The 17,908-nt window shown below is 42.2% G+C and overlaps 1 protein-coding gene across 2 annotated transcripts in view; it reads right to left on the bottom strand.

Annotated features, from left to right (window-relative positions):
* Window positions 1-4,638: 4,638 nt before the first annotated feature.
* Window positions 4,639-17,908, bottom strand: part of LOC143286559 (cytochrome P450 2J4-like) — a 37,435-nt gene continuing 24,165 nt past the window's right edge. For both annotated transcript variants that reach the window (XM_076594173.1, XM_076594172.1), the window contains exons 3-6: window positions 9,108-9,456; window positions 8,292-8,494; window positions 7,216-7,659; window positions 4,639-5,218 (exon numbers count right to left, since the gene is read on the bottom strand). In XM_076594173.1, the coding sequence (XP_076450288.1) occupies window positions 5,034-5,218; window positions 7,216-7,659; window positions 8,292-8,494; window positions 9,108-9,456 (1,181 nt within the window). In that variant the 3' untranslated portion in view covers window positions 4,639-5,033. The remainder of the gene's footprint in view (window positions 5,219-7,215; window positions 7,660-8,291; window positions 8,495-9,107; window positions 9,457-17,908) is intronic.

The following is a 17,908-nucleotide window of genomic DNA, read 5'->3' on the forward strand; positions in this document are numbered from 1 at the left end:
TTCTGGGTTTATTTCCCGCCATATATCTACCAGTTCTAGATCACCTGTCAATTTAATAACTTCTGTTTGTGCCTTAGGATTGTTAACATGTTTGTAATTACTGTAATCTAATGGTGGATTCAAAACTAGATTCCAGTCCCCTCCAATTACTATTATTTCGGATTCCAGTTCTTTAATCTTATTACTTAATTCTACATAAAACTGAGGATTATCCCTATTCGGACCATAAATATTTACCAGTGCGATATTTCTTTCCATAGTTTGAATTGATATGATCAGATAGTTCCCATGAACATCCTTAATTATATTTTTTACTTTGAAATCAAAATTATTATTAAACAGAATTGCTAAGCCTCTTGATTGTGATGTATATGATGCAAAAAAGCATTCATATCCCCATTCAGCTCTTATCTGTCTCTCTTGTTTACTTACAAAGTGGGTATCTTGCAGGAAATATATTGACGTATTTTTTTGTCTAAGAAACTGAAAGACATCACGTCTTTTTTGAAAGTCACCTAGGCCCTGAACATTAGCTGAAATTATTGAAAGACTAGACATTAATTATAGTCTAAAGATTTCATATCTACCCCTCTGTACATGATCTGATAAACCCTGTCTGTTTTTATCAAAATCGAACATAAAAATAAAAAAAGAAAAGAATGGTTCAAAGTCAAACATAAAAATAAACAAAGAACAGAATGGTTATTACACGTATATAATGTTCCACAGAAAATACACATACATATAAAACAAAAACAAAACAATACGGCACTAACACTGAGTACTGAAAGAAAAAAAAGAAAAACAATCAAAAAAAAACATGAGTTATTCAGTCAATTTATCAGTGTGCTGTGAAGCAAATCTTGAAGAGCAGTCAAGGGATTAATCTGTCACTTGCACTTTTTACTTTATTTTATTTTATTTTTTATTGTGGTGTGTGTGTGTGCGGGTGTTTACCCTTGAACCGAGATGATCAATGAACAGTGTCTAGTCTCCTGACACTGCCATGACATTTTGAAAAATGAATGGAGTCAGCTTGCTGCAGAATGTTTTTGTTTCTGTTTCTCTTTGTTTTTGTCATCACTTTTTTTTTTTTTTTTTTACAGAAATGGTTGTCACAGGTTTGGGGTGATGGATGAGATGATGAACCAAGGTTGTGTGTGCAGCATGCACATAGTGCTCGTGAAAGAACGCTTCACAACAGAAGGGTTGTTCTTGGTTTAAAAAAAAGAAAAAAAAAGAGAACCAAATGTGCTTGCAGACAGGAAAAAAAAAAAAAAAAAAAAAAATGGTGACCTGCACTGGGGTTACATGCTCTCCATGGGGAGAGCAGCCCAAATTTCACAGATAAATCTGTTGTTGTGATGAGAAAAAAAAAAAAAAAAAAAAATCCAATTCAATCCACTGCATTACAATACAATGCAATGCAATGCAATACAATGCAACACAATACATTGTATTATACTTGGTACAGCACACTGTGTCCCCAGCTTATGCTCTCTCTGTCTCTGCCCGCCTGCCTGTTTGAATGCATGTGTCGCATATATGTTTGTTCACACACATGCACATCTTGCATATACTTCAGACACACCCACAACCTTTCATCTTTCTCTCTGTCTGTCTGTCTCTCCTATATCTTTCCCCTTGCCCACTCAACAATTTGCATGACATATTTCTCCTTCCAATAATAATTAAAAAAACATTTTCTGTCTTTTTCCCTCAATTTATTTACAATTCTAAATTAAACAGCACAATATTCAAGTGGACAAGAGAATGCAAAATTGATAAACAGCAATGACATGCCACACAAAACAGACTCTGGACATGAGAAAAACAGATTTTATATAACCAACCGAAAAGAAGGGATTTCTGTTTTGGGAAAGCAATCGCAGAACAAGTATGAAGGAATTAAAAAAAAAAAGAGAAAAAAAAGAGAGGAATAAATAAGAGAAAAACTCCAAGATAAAAGAAACAAGAATGATGAATTTTATTTTATTTTTTTATTTGTGCTATCATTGTCTATTAGTGCTATGGTCCATTAATGCTGTGGACTGCTAATGCTATGGTCTGTTAATACTGTGGTCTATTGGTGTTATGGTCTGTTAGCACTATCGTCTGCCAGTGCTATGGGTCTGTTAATGTTACAGTCTGTTAAGGCTATGGTCTGTTAGTGCCATGCTATGTTTTTGCAATGGTCTTGTCATATGTTTTATCATTTTCATTTCAATTAAAGAAAATGTAATACACACACACTCATGCAGCAAACTCACAGTGCTGTAACAGACTAAAACCTGAATGTACTGATGGTAACTTTTTTGCAAATGTACAAATTTTAATACTGTGTTTTATCATTTTCAATTTAATTGAAGAAAATGTATTCACACACACACACACACATAGCAGAATCATAGTCCTATAATTGACTAAAACTGGAATGTATTAAATGGTAACGTTTTACAAATGTACAAATTTTAATGCTGTTTTATAAAAGCTAGCTTAAGCTCCAGCTTGTGATGGGTTAAAAAGAAGAAAAAAAAAGGAAAAGAAAAAGAAAAAAAAAGAAAAAAAAAGAAAAAAAAAGTAGTCTTCACATAAAAAGGATATGGGGGAAAATTAATTCGGTTCAACAGGGAACATAACTGCAGGCCCATCAGGGACGCAGAAGAAATGCTTATCTCCCTTAGAATTCTGATGGTTCTCACTTGCTGTCTTTGATGGACTGTTACCCCATTGCCAGCCAACGCTATTTCAAATATGTTTGGTTAAAAAAAAATCTTTCTTAACAGTCTTTGTATATAACAGTGTATATCAAGCATTTTGAATTAAGAAAGTTGCTTATTTGCACTTGTATATTTTCATATATACATAATATATGAGGAGGGAGGCGACATTGAGAGTGATATATATATGAGACACACACACACACACAGACAGACAGACAGAGAACTCAGAACTCAGAAATGTTTTAATGTAAGGCCACCGACTTGTATACATATAAATGCACATGTTGTACATATACACAAATGAAAACCAAACCTCGAGTTGGATGAACAACAAAATGTTAGAAAGAACAAACTTATAAAATAACAAAACTAAATAAGTATGGGTAAGTTATAAACATATCTTTCATCTAAGACTGAGCGCTTTCTGCTCTCTGTTTTAACACATAAAAAAATAAACATTGCTACATCTCTTGACACAATGCTGTTGACATTTTGAAGTAAGTGGGGGTAATATGGGAATCCTTAAATTTTGTATATGCTTAGATAAGTATTTCTTTTTCAGAATATCATATTGTGGACAAATTGCCAGTACATGAATTTAGTCTTTGTACCATCCACAAAAGGTACAGGCTATACTTATACCGCTCATAAACTTTAAGTTTGTTTACTCCAAATCTGAATCTAATGAAAGGCGATCTGAATTTGGAAACGGTAAAATCAAATAAATATTTTTTTAGATCGAGAGAGAGAGAGAGAGAGAACAAGAACAAGAACAAGAACAAAACTTTAATCTCCAGGCCTCCGGCCCCTAGAAAGAGGTCAAAAGTACACAATATGGTGATCACTCAACCACAACAAAATGTAAAATACGTACTAACTTAACCTGTAGAACAAAAGTGCTTCTCGTGCATTGTAAATTAATTCTAACTTTCATCATTGTTGTCACAGAATTCCTGTCGTATCTTCAGGGCATTAAATATATAAACGCATAGTTTACGAATACTGTAAACAGAACCATTCTTCAGCAAGTGAACATACGATTGACCTTCAGAGTTCAGATGTTTTTGCCGCAGGTCATTGTAAAGGACACAATTGTTTATAAAATGGTTTTCATCTTCGATTACATTACAACGTTTACATGCGTAGAGAGAGAGAGAGATAGAGAGAGAGAGAGAGAGAGAGAGAGAAGAACATGATACTGATAGAAATGAAGTACAGGCAATCAATTCTTCCATCATTACAATCCTTCATCAAACTCCAAAACCTGATTTTAAAACATTCTGGCTGGAGAGTTGTACTTGCTTAGTGGCGCAAAGTTTTCCCCAGCATTCAGAATCTTCCTGACTCTAATCCCATCGACTAAGGAACGTGACATTCTTAACGCTGAGCAAGTTTACCGCTGCCAAGATCGATCATACAACCCGTCTCTGGGTTGCGTTGCATAAGAAATCACAGCAGAGCTGATCGAGTGTGCTTTAAATCGTTCAGATTTTTCACAATAAATGTACAGAATTAGCGACGAGTTATGAACATTCTTAATGCAAAGATTACCCATGCAACCAAAACCCAGGACTGGTTTGTCGCATGAGCGATTTTAGTGGTGCTAAGTTTACGTAGCGTTAAATTCTCCTAACTAGGCAAGCTTCATAAACTTGAGACACCGAGTTCTTAACAGTACGAAAGTGTAGCACTCGACCAAAGGGGATCCTCATACAGTCCAGTCCTGACAACAAGGGAAACAATCAACAAGTGAAGGTAAACAACTCCATCATCAACCAACAAAACAAAACAAAACAAAACAAACAAACAAAACAACAAAAAAAAAAAAAAAAAAAAAAAAAAAAAAAACCAAAAAAACAAAACAAAACAAAAAAACAAACCAAAACAAAGACAAAACAAACAAAAAAACAACCCCAAAACAAAACAAAAAAAAAAAAATTAACAACAACAACAACAAAAGTCCTTCAAAGTCTTTGGAATCCATACAAACAAAATACTGCAGTCATCAGAGACATGACATCCCGTGCACAGTATATACAAGGCTATCGCCGTTAGAAACGCCATCTCCTCACACAAAACTCTGCAATAGCTCCCTGTCATGCAATGGCTCCCTCAACCAGGGAATCGGACCACCATGCACTGAAAAAAATAAATTCAGTACACCATGTGCTGAAAAAGATTTCAGTACACCATGCACTGAAAAAAATAAATTCAGTACACCATGTACCGAGAAAAGAATCAAATTCGGTACACCATGCACCAAACAAAATCAAGGCGGGAAAAAAACTCTGCAGACGATGACTGGCTGCCTCAAGTGTCCCAAGGCTCCAGAACGCAGTTGAAAGGCTTGAGGCGACGGACGATCCTCATGTGGGTGTCGAAGGGGGGCGGATTGGAGGGGTCCTCTGCTCGGACACGGTACTCGGCGACCAGCTTGGTTACGAAAAGGAACAGCTCGATCTCCGCCTGGTGGTATCCCAGACACATCCTCTCGCCTGCACACAGCAAGAAGCAAATTAAAAAAAAAAAAAAGGAAAGAAAGAAAGAAAAGGAACAATATAAATGATGCTACAGACAAGCTTCTTTGTTGATCACGAAAACCATTAATTAATCAACAAATAGATGTTGATAGTTATGAGAAAAGACAAAAGCACTGTAAGTTTAGCGTCTGGTCGAATCTTATTAAAAAACAAAGGGGGCAAAACCTGACAGAATATACTACTACCCCTTCTTCTCCTCTTCCTCCTAGTCTTCTTCTTCCTTTTCCTCCTCCTCCGTACTCCTCCTTCTTCTCTTCCTCCTCTACTTCTTCTTCTCCTCGTCTTCTTCTTCCTCCCCCTCCTCCTTCTTCTCGTCTTCTTCTTCCTCCTCCCTCTCCCCCTTCTTCTCCTCATCTTCTTCTTCTGCTTTTTCTTCTTCCTTCTCCTCCCATAACTCTGTGAACACTCGTTGGAGCAGCGCACAGAAAAAGAGTTCACCACGTTCCTCCACCATGCTTAGTCAATCGTGTGTCAAAGCCTGATGCTGGTGGAATTCAACGACCACCTGGCTCACATGAAGCCCTTGATTAAAGGTGTAGCTGGTCCAGACGGTAGTCAAAGGTAATCTTTCTCTCCGCAGCGCTAGTCCCTTGGTTTAAGGGCTCAGTCAGTATACACCGTCTTTTATTTCTCGGACGGAAGAGCCTGCCTGGTATGGCCGAAACCCTCTACTAACTGTGTGTCGTATGGAACTGACCAATGGCGTAGTTCGGTCAACGTAGGCATTTAGTCACGGCAGACCACCACCACTAGCAAAGGGAGCGACAAGGATACGAGCCGTCACCCGCAGTCATCCTTCTGTCATCCTGCAGACATCCTGCTGTCATCCTGATGCAGTCATCAGTCATCCTGCAGTCATCCTGCTGTCATCCTGCAGTCATCCTGCAGTCGTCAACGCGGCTTAAGCTCATCGCACACGGGGCGTCAAGCAGCAAGTTTCGCGCAGCGCCCAGTGTGCGAGGTTTTCAGGCAGCAAGAGTCGGACGCCACGCAGCAAGATCGCCGGCGCCGCGCGTCATGTTTCTTCCATAGGACTTGTCCTATTCCCCAGCGACAAAAGCGACAGACGTGCATGGAGCAACCAATCACGAGACCCGTTCGTTTCACGTGAGACTAAATGGCTATAATTTGAAAAGTCCGGAGAGAGACGTTGGTAACGTTGACTAGTAGCAATACACTGGCCCAGAGCTCCAGCACAACAAGGTTGTTAGCTGCAGTCGTCTCAGCCTCTCTTTGAAGTGTTCTACCTCAGCCGCAGCCAGCGGGTCTGTCAAAGTGTGTGTTTTGGCGAGTTTGACGACCAATTTGCTGGTGCCATTAAGCCAGTTTAGGTCAAGTTGTTCGGGGCTGTGGTCTTTGCGAGTGGTTAAAAGCGTTGCACTTTCATCTGAGGGTCCTGGGTTCCAATTGTGGTAATGGCACCCGGTGGGAAAAGGATGGAGATTTTTCTGATTTCCCAGGTCAACATAATTATCTGCCGATCTGCTAATGCCTGAACCCCCTTCGTATGTATATGCACGCAGACAATCAAATACGCATGTTAAAGATCCTGTAATCCCTGTAAGCGTTCGGTGGGTTATGGAAACAAGAACATACCCAGCATGCACACCCCCGAAAACGTAGTATGGCTGCCTAATGGCGGGGTAAATAAACAAAACGGTCATGCACGTAAACAAATGTAACATGTCTGTCTGAGAGTGTATGTTTGCGTGCCTAAATGAAACAGGAAATGAATGATGGGCGCCCAATGACAGCTGTCAGTCGGCTCTACCCAGGAAGGCAACCTGTTGTGCAAATGACCCTGAGTTTGTAAAGCACTTTGAGCTTGGTCTCCGACCGAGGATAGGCGCTATATAAGTATCCATATCAATCATCATTCATTCACTTATGAAGACAAAGTCTCAAAGTTTGGGTTCCTTGCTAAAATGAATACATATATATAATATACTCACCCACACCAAAAGGCCGATAACTTCGCGGCCGCTGCACTTTCCCTTCCGGGGTCAGGTGACGTTCAGGCCGGAACGCCTCCGGGTCGCTGTAGAACTCCGGGTCCCGGTGCAGGCTGTAGATGCCCGCCATGACGAACACGTCCTTGGGGATGTTGTACTCGTCGTCGATGGTCACAGCCTCGGTGGTCACGTGCGGCAGGGAGGACGGGGTCACGGACCCCAGGCGAAGCACCTCTGTCAGCGTGGCCTGGGTGTAAGGGAACCTGTCGCGGTTGGCCCAGGAGAGGGCGTGCCCCGACCCCGTGACCTTGTCGACCTCGTCCTTGACCTTGCGCTGCACGTCGGGGTGGTGCATGAAGAAGAGGACGGCGAACTCCAGGGCGGAGAGCGAGGAGGTGACGCCGCCGTTGAAGAGGTCCATGATGGACTGGATCATTTCCAGGTCTGCAAGGCAAGACAAGATGTTTGTTTCATGTTTATTTTTTTATTTGTTGTTGTTGTTGTTGTTGTTGTACATAATCGATAAATGGTTGTCATCACATTCGTTGGCACTGACATACAAGTTGATGTGTGCATTGGAGAAAAGAAGGGCGTGAACTCAGATGCTTACCAGTAACGCTTATCAGTAAACCATTCAGACTAAGAAGATGCAGACCAGTCAAACCATTCAGACTCACGCAAGTAAACCATTCACACACAGACCAGTAAACCATTCAAACCAGTAAACCATTCAGACTCTGTCAAGAAACAATTCAGACCCAGACTAATAAAACCGTTCAGACTCAGAGGACGCAGACCAGTAAAATCATTCAGACTCAGACAGCAAACCATTCAGACAAGATGCTAATAAATTATTATTATTTTTTAAAAATCAGATTCAGACCAACAAACCCATTCAGACTCAGAAGACGCAGACCAGCAAAAAACCATTCAGACAGTTAAAACCATTCAGACTCAGTAAAGCCAACCCCTGCCCCACCCACCCACCCACCCACCACAACATCCCCCAACCCTCACCCCTCTCCCAGCCTCTCCCTCCCTCTCCCTCCCTCCAGCCCTGACCTCCCCTCACTCACCGTAGCCATTGTCGTCGTTCTTGTCCACGTACTCCTGTGCGGTGAGGATGAGGTCCAGCATGGCGCGCGGGTCGGGACGTCCTCCCGAGGCCTTCATGGCGGCCCTCCGCCGGTCGATCCAGCCCCGGATCAGGGTCTGCATGGTCTCGCTCATCTGGAACATGTCCGGGATGGTTCGGCCTGCCACCGTTTCCAGGGGCCGCCTGGGGGGGGAAAAGAAAAAAAAAAAAAAAAAAGAAAAAAGCGCGAAGCGCTTCTGGGTTGTTAACTGTTCACCACTTCTGTTGTTTTTTTAATACATTTTTTCTCTGTGTGTGACTGTTATGTTAAAGAAAGAGAGCGAGAGCGACACACACACACACACACACACACACACACACACACACACAGAGACACACATCCACACCACACCCACACACAGACTCCCTCCTCCCTCCAAACATCACCTCCCTATCACCACCACCACCACTACCATAACCACCACCACCACATCCCCACAAATCGCACAAACAACTACCAAAACCAACCCAACCCAACCCAAAACAAACCAAACCGAAACAAAACCAAAACAAAACCAAACCAAACCACTACCAAAACCAAACCAAACCAAACCAAACCAAACCAAAACCAAATCAAAGCACTACCAAAACCAAACCAAACCAAACCAAACCAAAACCAAACCACTACCATAACTAAACCCAAACCAAACCAAACCACAACCAAAACCAAACCCAAAGCCACAAACCCAAACCAAGCCCAAACCAAAACCAAACCACTACCAAACCCACGAAATCACTCAACACAAACTCAACTCACCGAAAGTACGTCAGCCTCAGCTTCAGAAACATCTGCGTGGACTTGGACGTGAGGTCCACATTCTCCAGATCGTTCATGGCCGACACCAGGCCCTGCATCTCCTGGCTCTCTCTGCCGGGCGCCGACCCCTCTCCGAGCAGCAGGGTCACCAGCCGGTGGGTCAGGGCCGGGAGGAGGAAGTCGTCGATCTCCAAAGGGGCGCCCAGGGTCGGGGACAGCAGCCGGAGCACGTGGTCCACCTCGTGGAGGATGAGGCCCTCGTAGGTCTCGTGCAGGGAGACGTCCCACAGGGCCCTTTTGAAGGCCTGACGGTTCTGGCGCCACGCCTCTCCCATTCCGAACAGCAGTCCTGGTGGGGTGGGGTTGGTGGGATTTTGATAGATTAGTTCGTGTTAAAACAACAACTACAACAACAAACAAAAAAGAAAGGAAAAAAAAGAAGAAAAAAAAGGGGGGTGGGGGGTGGGGGTGGGGGGATGGGGGTGGTTAAAGATCGCATAGTTTTTTTTTTAAAAAAATTTTTTTTTTTAATGCAAAATCGGGGTAGGGACTTCACATCCACACACAGAGACACAGACAGACAGACAGACAGACAGACACACACACACACACACACGCACGCGCACGCACGCGCACGCACGCACCACTACCACCACCACCACTACACACACACCCTCACACACATACACACTACACAGCACCACAAAGCACACAAACAAGCTCTTCAAGTCTTTCAGTTTCTGCGTAAAAACAATACAAGAACAAAAACAAACACACACACACACCCGCGCGCGCGCAGGCGCACACACACACACACACACACAAACACACGCTCGCAAACACACACACACACACGCACACACACCACCACCACCACCACCACTAGCACTACACACACACACACACACGCACAAACACACACACACCACCACCATCACCACTACATACACACACACACACACACTACACCGCACCACAAAGCACACTCTTTAAGTCTTTCAGTTTCTGCATAAAAACAGAACAAAAAGAACCCCCCCCCTCCCCCCACCACACACACACACACACACACACACACACACAAACACACTCAAACACACGAAAAGACAGACGCATCAAGGACAGTCAACAAGAAACAAGTATCATTGACAACACTTGTGCCCGGAAGTCCTCACATCACCTGACCTCAGTCTAACCCCCCTCCTTCTTGCCCCCCCCCCCGCCCCCCGCCCCCTCCCTCCACCCTCTTCCACTTCCTTTCTCCAGCCACCCTGCCCTGCTGTCTGTATCTGTTGTCTGTCTGTCCGTATGTCTGTCCGTATGTCTGTCCGTATGTCTGTCTCTCTCGAACACACACGTACAGTCACACAAAGAGAGAGACACACACACATGCAGACACAGACAGACAGACATACGGACGTTCTCTCTCTCTCTCTCTCTCTCTCTCTCTCTTACACACACACACACACACACACACACACACTTAGACACTGACACAGACATACACACAAACACACACAAAAGTATGCTTTCTCTCTCTCTCTCTCTCCCACAAACATGCGCGCGCACGCACGCACGCAAGCATGCAACACACACACACACACACACACACACACACAAACACTTAGACACAGACATACACACACAGACACACAAAAACGTATGCTCTCTCTCCCTCTCTCTTTATTTCTCTCTCTCTCTCATACACAATCGCGCGCGCGCGCACACATACGTACACACACACACACACACACACACACACACACACACACACACAACTTAGACACAGACATACACACACAGACACACAAACACACAGAAACGTATGCTTTCTGTCTGTCTGTCTGTCTCCTACACACACACACACACACACACACACACACACACACACACTATCGTCGCCTCACTCGAAATTTTTTTCAGGTGTTCTCAAATCACAGAAAATCGTGATCTAAAATGAACTGAATAACATCGTTGAAAAGCATTCATGCACATATCCACGATCATAACCCATCCCTTTGTTGTTTATTTATTTATCTATAGTCTGTTTCTTATTTATTTATCTATAGTCTGTTTCATCTAAGATAATGACATTTAGACTGAAAATAAATGAAATTATTATTATCATCATTATCATTACTTTTATCATTATCACTTAGAAATCATCATATCGTATATCCCCTTTAACCCATTGACCGTTGACTATAGGCTAAACGAGAACAGTGTCGTGAATTTGAAGTTACTGCATTCACTACAATCTATAGCATGCACTTATAAGTGAACCAAATTAAAACAATTCCCAAGAGGATGAGGATGTCCCAATAAAATGTGATGACTTGACGTCCTGACCTTCAAGCTCAGCGTCATAATCCATCACCTCAGTGAGGTGACGGCCTTTCTAGGACGGGCATCGCTATATGTATGCAGGTATGTATGTATGGATGGATGGATGTATAGATGGATGGATGAGTGCGTGCTTGCGTGCGTGCGCATGTATACATGTATGCATGGATGGATAGATGGATAGATGGATAGATGGATGACTGAGTGCGTGCTGACGTGCGTGCGAGCGTATGTATGTAGGTATGTATGTATGTATGATGATGATGACTATTATTACTATTGTTGTTGTTATTGTTGTATATAGCTGTAGCGATATGTATGCACTGTATAATGCTGTATCTTTTGTATGCTACTTTGTTTCTTCTTTTTTTTCTTCTCTTCCTCCAAATGTGGGTCTTATGTATCTATCTTAACCAAATAGTTGGTGTAACCATTGTAAAAGATTGTGAATACAATGCGAAATGCTATTCATATTCATTTTAGTTACATGAAATGTATAACATTTTCATATGCCCCCTCCCCCCTCTCCCTCCCCCAGGATTTCCTGAAATAAACACGCCTTACCTTGTCTTGTCTGCCAAGCAGACAGGGCAGCAAAAAGGGGAGCAAAGAATCATACAGATAGTATAAAAGTACATTGCCCATTGTCATACAAGGAAATAAGCAATATTCTAGAAAGAGACTTTTATGGGTGCTTGAATTCAAGTCTAAAACCTCGTCAGTTGACTCTCTCAGACTTTGGTCCGATTCGCAGACCAATTCAGAGTTTAGCTCTCAGACTATTATCAAATTCATTACGGACCAAGTATTGTTCTAATGTCAGGTGCATATGCTTTAGTAACCTGACAATTGAGCATATAATTTTTGACTGTAGCTTGATGAAGCTTTATGTACACGAAAGTGTGTCTTCACAAGTGACTGAGAACGTTGATGTTTTTGACTTTTCGCATTCATTATCAGTTGTTTCGCTTGTCAGTTTAACAACTTCTCTTTTACGAAGTCATTTAAGTAATTTCCTGTAACTGTATTCAGAATTTTTTTTTCTTCAAAATTCACCCTCATTTCACCCTCATTTGCCCAGTTTTCCCCAACCCTCCATTCATTCACATATCCCACCCCCTCTAACCGATAATACTCAAATGTATTCATAAATACTTTAACAAAATGTCTTCAGTCACCGATATGTGTGACGGGACATTAAACAAAATTCCTCCTCCTCTTGTCTTGTCTTGTAAACAGCAGACAAGGAATCAATGTTTCAGTTTCAGTTTCAGTAGCTCAAGGAGGCGTCACTGCGTTCGGACAAAACCATATACGCTACACCACATCTGCCAAGCAGATGCCTGACCAGCAGCGTAACCCAACGCGCTTAGTCAGGCCTTGAGAGAAAAAAAAAAAAAAAAAAAAAAAAAGGGGAATAAATAATAGATAAGCTTACATAAATAAATAAATAAATAATAATTATAATATAGAAAAAGGTAGTAGTAATAATAATAATAAAAAAATAATTTAAAAAAGAAGAAAAAAAGAAGACAACAATGATGATAAATAAGCAAATAAATGTAAAACATGAAGACACACATTCACACATACACCCACACATGCATAACAGATATGCACCAAACATGCAGTTTCAAGGAATCAATCATGATGAACGAGGAAAAGAAATGACGACGATGTAACAACGACATAGATTTTTTTTTCTTTTCTTCTACAGGAACGGCTGGATACTGGCCTGTGTTACAAGCAAGCTTTGTGTTGGTCCAGTACAGGATCCTGTTAACTTTGTGTGAGAGAAAGAAACAGCTGTCACTGTGAAGTGTGGCCCCTACGTAGCACCATCCGTAGTTCTCATTCTCTGCGACGTCAGAGGAAGGTGGCAGAATGGTTAAGACGCTTAGCTGCCAATACAGAGAGTCCGTGAGGGTGTGGGTTCGAATCCCGCTCTCGCCCTTTCTCCTAAGTTTGACTGGAAAATCAAACTGAGCGTCTAGTCTTTCGGATGAGACGATAAACCGAGGTCCCGTGTGCAGCACGCACTTGGCGCACTGAAAAAGAACCCATGGCAACGAGAGTGTTGTCCTCTGGCGAAATTACGTAAAATGAAATCCACTTTCATAGGTACACAAATATGTAAGCATGCACTCAAGGCCTGACTAAGCGCGTTGGGTTATGCTGCTGGTCAGGCATCTGCTCAACAGATGTGGTGTAGCGTGTATGGATTTGTCCGAACGCAGTGACGCCTCCTTGAGAAAGTGAAACTGAAACTGAAACTGCGACGTCATGGGAATAGTATCCTTCTCGGACGGAAGAGACACTTTGATAATGTGATGTATTGTTCCCTCTCCCTCCCTGTCTCTGATGTCTCTGTCTGTCTGTCTGTCTGTCTGTCACACTGTCTGTCTGTCTGCCCGTCTCTCTTTCCCGTTTAGCGTATTTTCTCTACGCGTTTGAGTTTTGAAGCTGCATGTAAAGATTTATCTGGCTGTGAGAAAAATGCGTTGTTACGTATAATGAAGAAACTTCGTTTTTTGAATAATAATTCTTTGAAGCTAAGATTCAATGACAGTTTGTTGTGAAAGAGGTTTTTTTATTATATTACCAATTGCGATGACACATGTAAAATTCTGTTATTACCCCCTATTCATATGGGGCTATGGCATTCACTGAATAAACCAACTCTCTCTCTCTCTCTCTCTCTCTCTCTCTCTCTCTCTCTCTCTCTCTCAGGCTACTGGTTAAGAACAACATTACAAATGAAAGATTTCAGACTGCCGTATACATCGTGCCAGATGTCATAAGAATCGGACACAAGGCGTAAAAGTAACTGAGCATTAAATGTGCACCTCTGTGAAATCAAGGTGTGGTTTGTGAAGTAGGTCTTATTGGTCCTTTTCGACAACGTTTAATAGATTGCAGATGACAGGACTGAAAGTAGCACATTTCAACCGGTGAAAAGTTTGATTTATATAGAACAATTTTATGTCTCGCATGATGTGAAACCGTCTGCACCCAAGGGCTGGTGAAGACAGTGCTTCTCTGGGTCCTCCCCAGCACCTACGGGTGTTTCTCTTTCTTCTTTGTCTGGACTAGGCTGACCCTGGAGAAAGGTCCAGTGACGGTGAGGAAAGACCCACTGACCACAGGGAAAGTCCTGTTGACAGTGGGAAAGACTATAACTTGGGATTCTCTCTTAAGGGCACACAAGACCGTATGGCTGTGTCTGGAGTGGCACTGTCTTCATCTGTCTGCGGGCAGGGGCGGTTTGGTCTGTGGGGTGTGCTCAGCAGCTGGAGGGTGTGCTTCTCTGGGTCCTCCCCAGCACCTACTTGTGTTTCTCTTTCTTCTAAGACACGTCACAACGATATTTAGACTGGGATATTTCTGATTTGATTGTACAGTATAAATACTATAAAAAAAAGAGGTAAAAACTGTGACTCAGAATGCACTATTCATAAACAATCGTTCGAAATAAAACGATGTGCATTTTGTTCTCAGTTGTGGAGCATTCAAATAAATCAGAGAAGAGTTCATTCCATCCAGACAGTACCGATAACCTCGTCTTTTCACACAGATTTTATTGTCATCCTGTACTGACCGAATGATAATGTGCGAAGTTTGTATATCTCTACAAAGCCGTTAAAGACAGAGAAGCTGTTATTCATACTGAAATCCTGACTGAGCTGAGATTTCCATAGTTGTGTCTCCGTGTTCGTTTATTTATATCATAGCCATTGTCTATTTGTTCGCTCACATTCCCCGTAAGCCTTGGCTTAAAATGAATAAACCATGTGAGTTTCACGATGAACGAGTGGCTGGTTTCACAGTCATCTCTTACACTTGTATTTGTATTTCTTTTTATCACAACAGATTTCTCTGTGTGAAATTCGGGCTGTTCTCCCCAGGGAGAGCGCGTCGCTACACTACAGCGCCACCCATTATTTTGTATTTTTTCCTGCGTGCAGTTTTATTTGTTTTTCCAATCGAAATTCTACAGAATTTTGTCAGTAACAACCTTTTTTGTTGCCGTGGGTTCTTTTACGTGCGCTAAGTGCAATGCTGCACACGGGGCCTCGGTATCGTCTCATCCGAATGACAAGCGTTAAGATCTAGTGGAGGGGGAGAAAATTCGGTGGCTGAGCTGTGATTCGAACCAGTGCTCTCAGATTCTCTCGCTTCCTAGGCGGACGCGTTACCTCTAGACCATCACTCCACTATACAAATAATATCAACTCACTCAGTACGGCCAGTCTTCTCTTCTCCTCTACATGGACCCCTCGGATGTCCAGTGGGTGTCTCAATGACCCAACCTTTAGCTTCCGTCGTCAGAATTGTGGTATTCTTTGTCAACATTCACCTCTTCAGTACAAGAGCATTCCGCTTGCAATATTTTGATGATGGTAATTGGGCTGAAACGCTGTTAACTTCGTCTCTTTCGCCGTTCGTATGGAGAGAGTTAATAATAATAATAATAATAAAGTAAATGAATCAACAATAAAGTAACATTCCCAGCCCATACACGAGGAATCGAACTGAACCCGTGGCATCTCACTTCCTAGTCGGACGCATTACCTGGAGGCCACCGCTCCACTAAAGCTGGATCCTGCCGAGTGGTTAAAGCGTTTGACTTTCAACCAGAGGCTTCCGGGTTCGATCCCCTGTCAGTTACGGCGACTGGTGGGATAAAGGGTGGAGATTTCCCCCTCCCCCGATCTCCCAGGTCAATAGCTGTGCAGACCGTCTAATACCTGAACCCCTTACGTGTGTATACGCATGTAGAAGATCACATACGCACGTCAGTTAAAGATCCCCGTAATCCGTGTCAGCGTTCGGTGGGTGGTGGAAACAAGAACCTACTGAACCCGCCATGTACATCTCTGAAAACGGAGTATGACTGTCTACGTCAGTGGTAGGGGTAAAAATCGGTCATGCACGTAAAAGTCCACTCGCGTACATATACGAGTGAATAAGAATAAGAATAAGAATAAATTTATTATCTCCAACTGGAGAAATTTGGTCAGGTGCATTATCACAACATAGACAAGTAAACAACATGGGGACCATAACTGTCAAAGTCAACAACAGCTTTTACGAATATTACGAAGACACAAATGTAAAAAATATCACATACACCGTTCCATACATACATCCACACACTGCAGGTAATAACTAGTATTCTTAATGTAAAAACAGAAAGAATTAACAAAAATTATTTGAATATAATTATAAGCATAGCCTACTATATTGCACATTGATTATAATAGACAGATAAGATAAGAATAAAGATAAATTGCCGAAAACCACAACCAGATAATCAGCACACACTCGCACCCACCCACCACCCACCCAACCCACACACGCGGATTACTTGATTAAACAAGAGTAATAAACATATGTTCTCAAATAAAAGCATTTCACATATTCGCTTTTAAAACATTGCAGTTAATTATTACATCGTAATTATTAACAGAAATATATTTAGAATATGGACGTTAGCATTAGACATATTCATGAATATGGGAGAACAAAAACGCTGGATCTTATTGTGTGTTGGAGGTTAAGGTCAGCTTGACCTTCCGTTTACTGCCCTGTACTCAGATACATGTATGTATCCTTCCGCGAGGAGGAAGATTTAAGAGGTTGTTCGGCCGGTCTCGACGAGAGCATCTGATACGTGTGTAGTTCCGGAGGAAATAAGATGGGCGTCGCACTACATCATTTTATAATGGCTCCGGGGGGGGGGAATAGGATTGGCGTCGCACATGTAAAAATTGTTCCTGGTGAGTGACATAAGATGGGCGTCGTACATTTTACAATGGTTCCGGGAGAAATCAGACTGGCGTCGCACATGTAAAAGAATTGTTAATGTTCCGGTTGAGTGACATAAGATGGGCGTTGCACTTTTTTTTGGGTGGGTGGGTGATTGTTCCAGATTTACCTTCCTCCTCGTAACGACTGAACCCGGACCAACCTCACACTCATGATGTGCGCCAGAATATTGTGTGTGTGTGTGTGTGTGTGTGTGTGTGTGTGTGTGTGTGTGTGTGTGTGTGTGTGTGTGTGTGTGTATTTGTACGTGGATACGCAGACGGAGGGTGGGGAGGGGGTGGGAACGTACGGGTAATAATAATAATGATAATGATAATAATGCAGACTTACATAGCGCAGTATCCCCAACTCAAATGGGGCTCATCGTGCTTTACAATAAGATATACAAATTTAAGACTAAGTGAAGTAAAAATATGTACAAAAAATAAGAATAAATGAATAGACATAGTCCCACATCACATTTCCTAAAGTATACATATATCAGACTATCTCACGTCATACTGGCTATAATTTACATACTTCAAACTAAGTGACATAAAAATATGTAAATCAGCACAGGCAATATCACAGTCTCACATCACCTAAGCCCATATATCTTCAAGTGCATGTAGTCTGTGTGTGTGTGTGTGTGT

The sequence above is a fragment of the Babylonia areolata genome, chromosome 10, assembly GCF_041734735.1.
Source record: "Babylonia areolata isolate BAREFJ2019XMU chromosome 10, ASM4173473v1, whole genome shotgun sequence".
NCBI classification, from domain to species: Eukaryota; Metazoa; Mollusca; class Gastropoda; order Neogastropoda; family Buccinidae; genus Babylonia; species Babylonia areolata.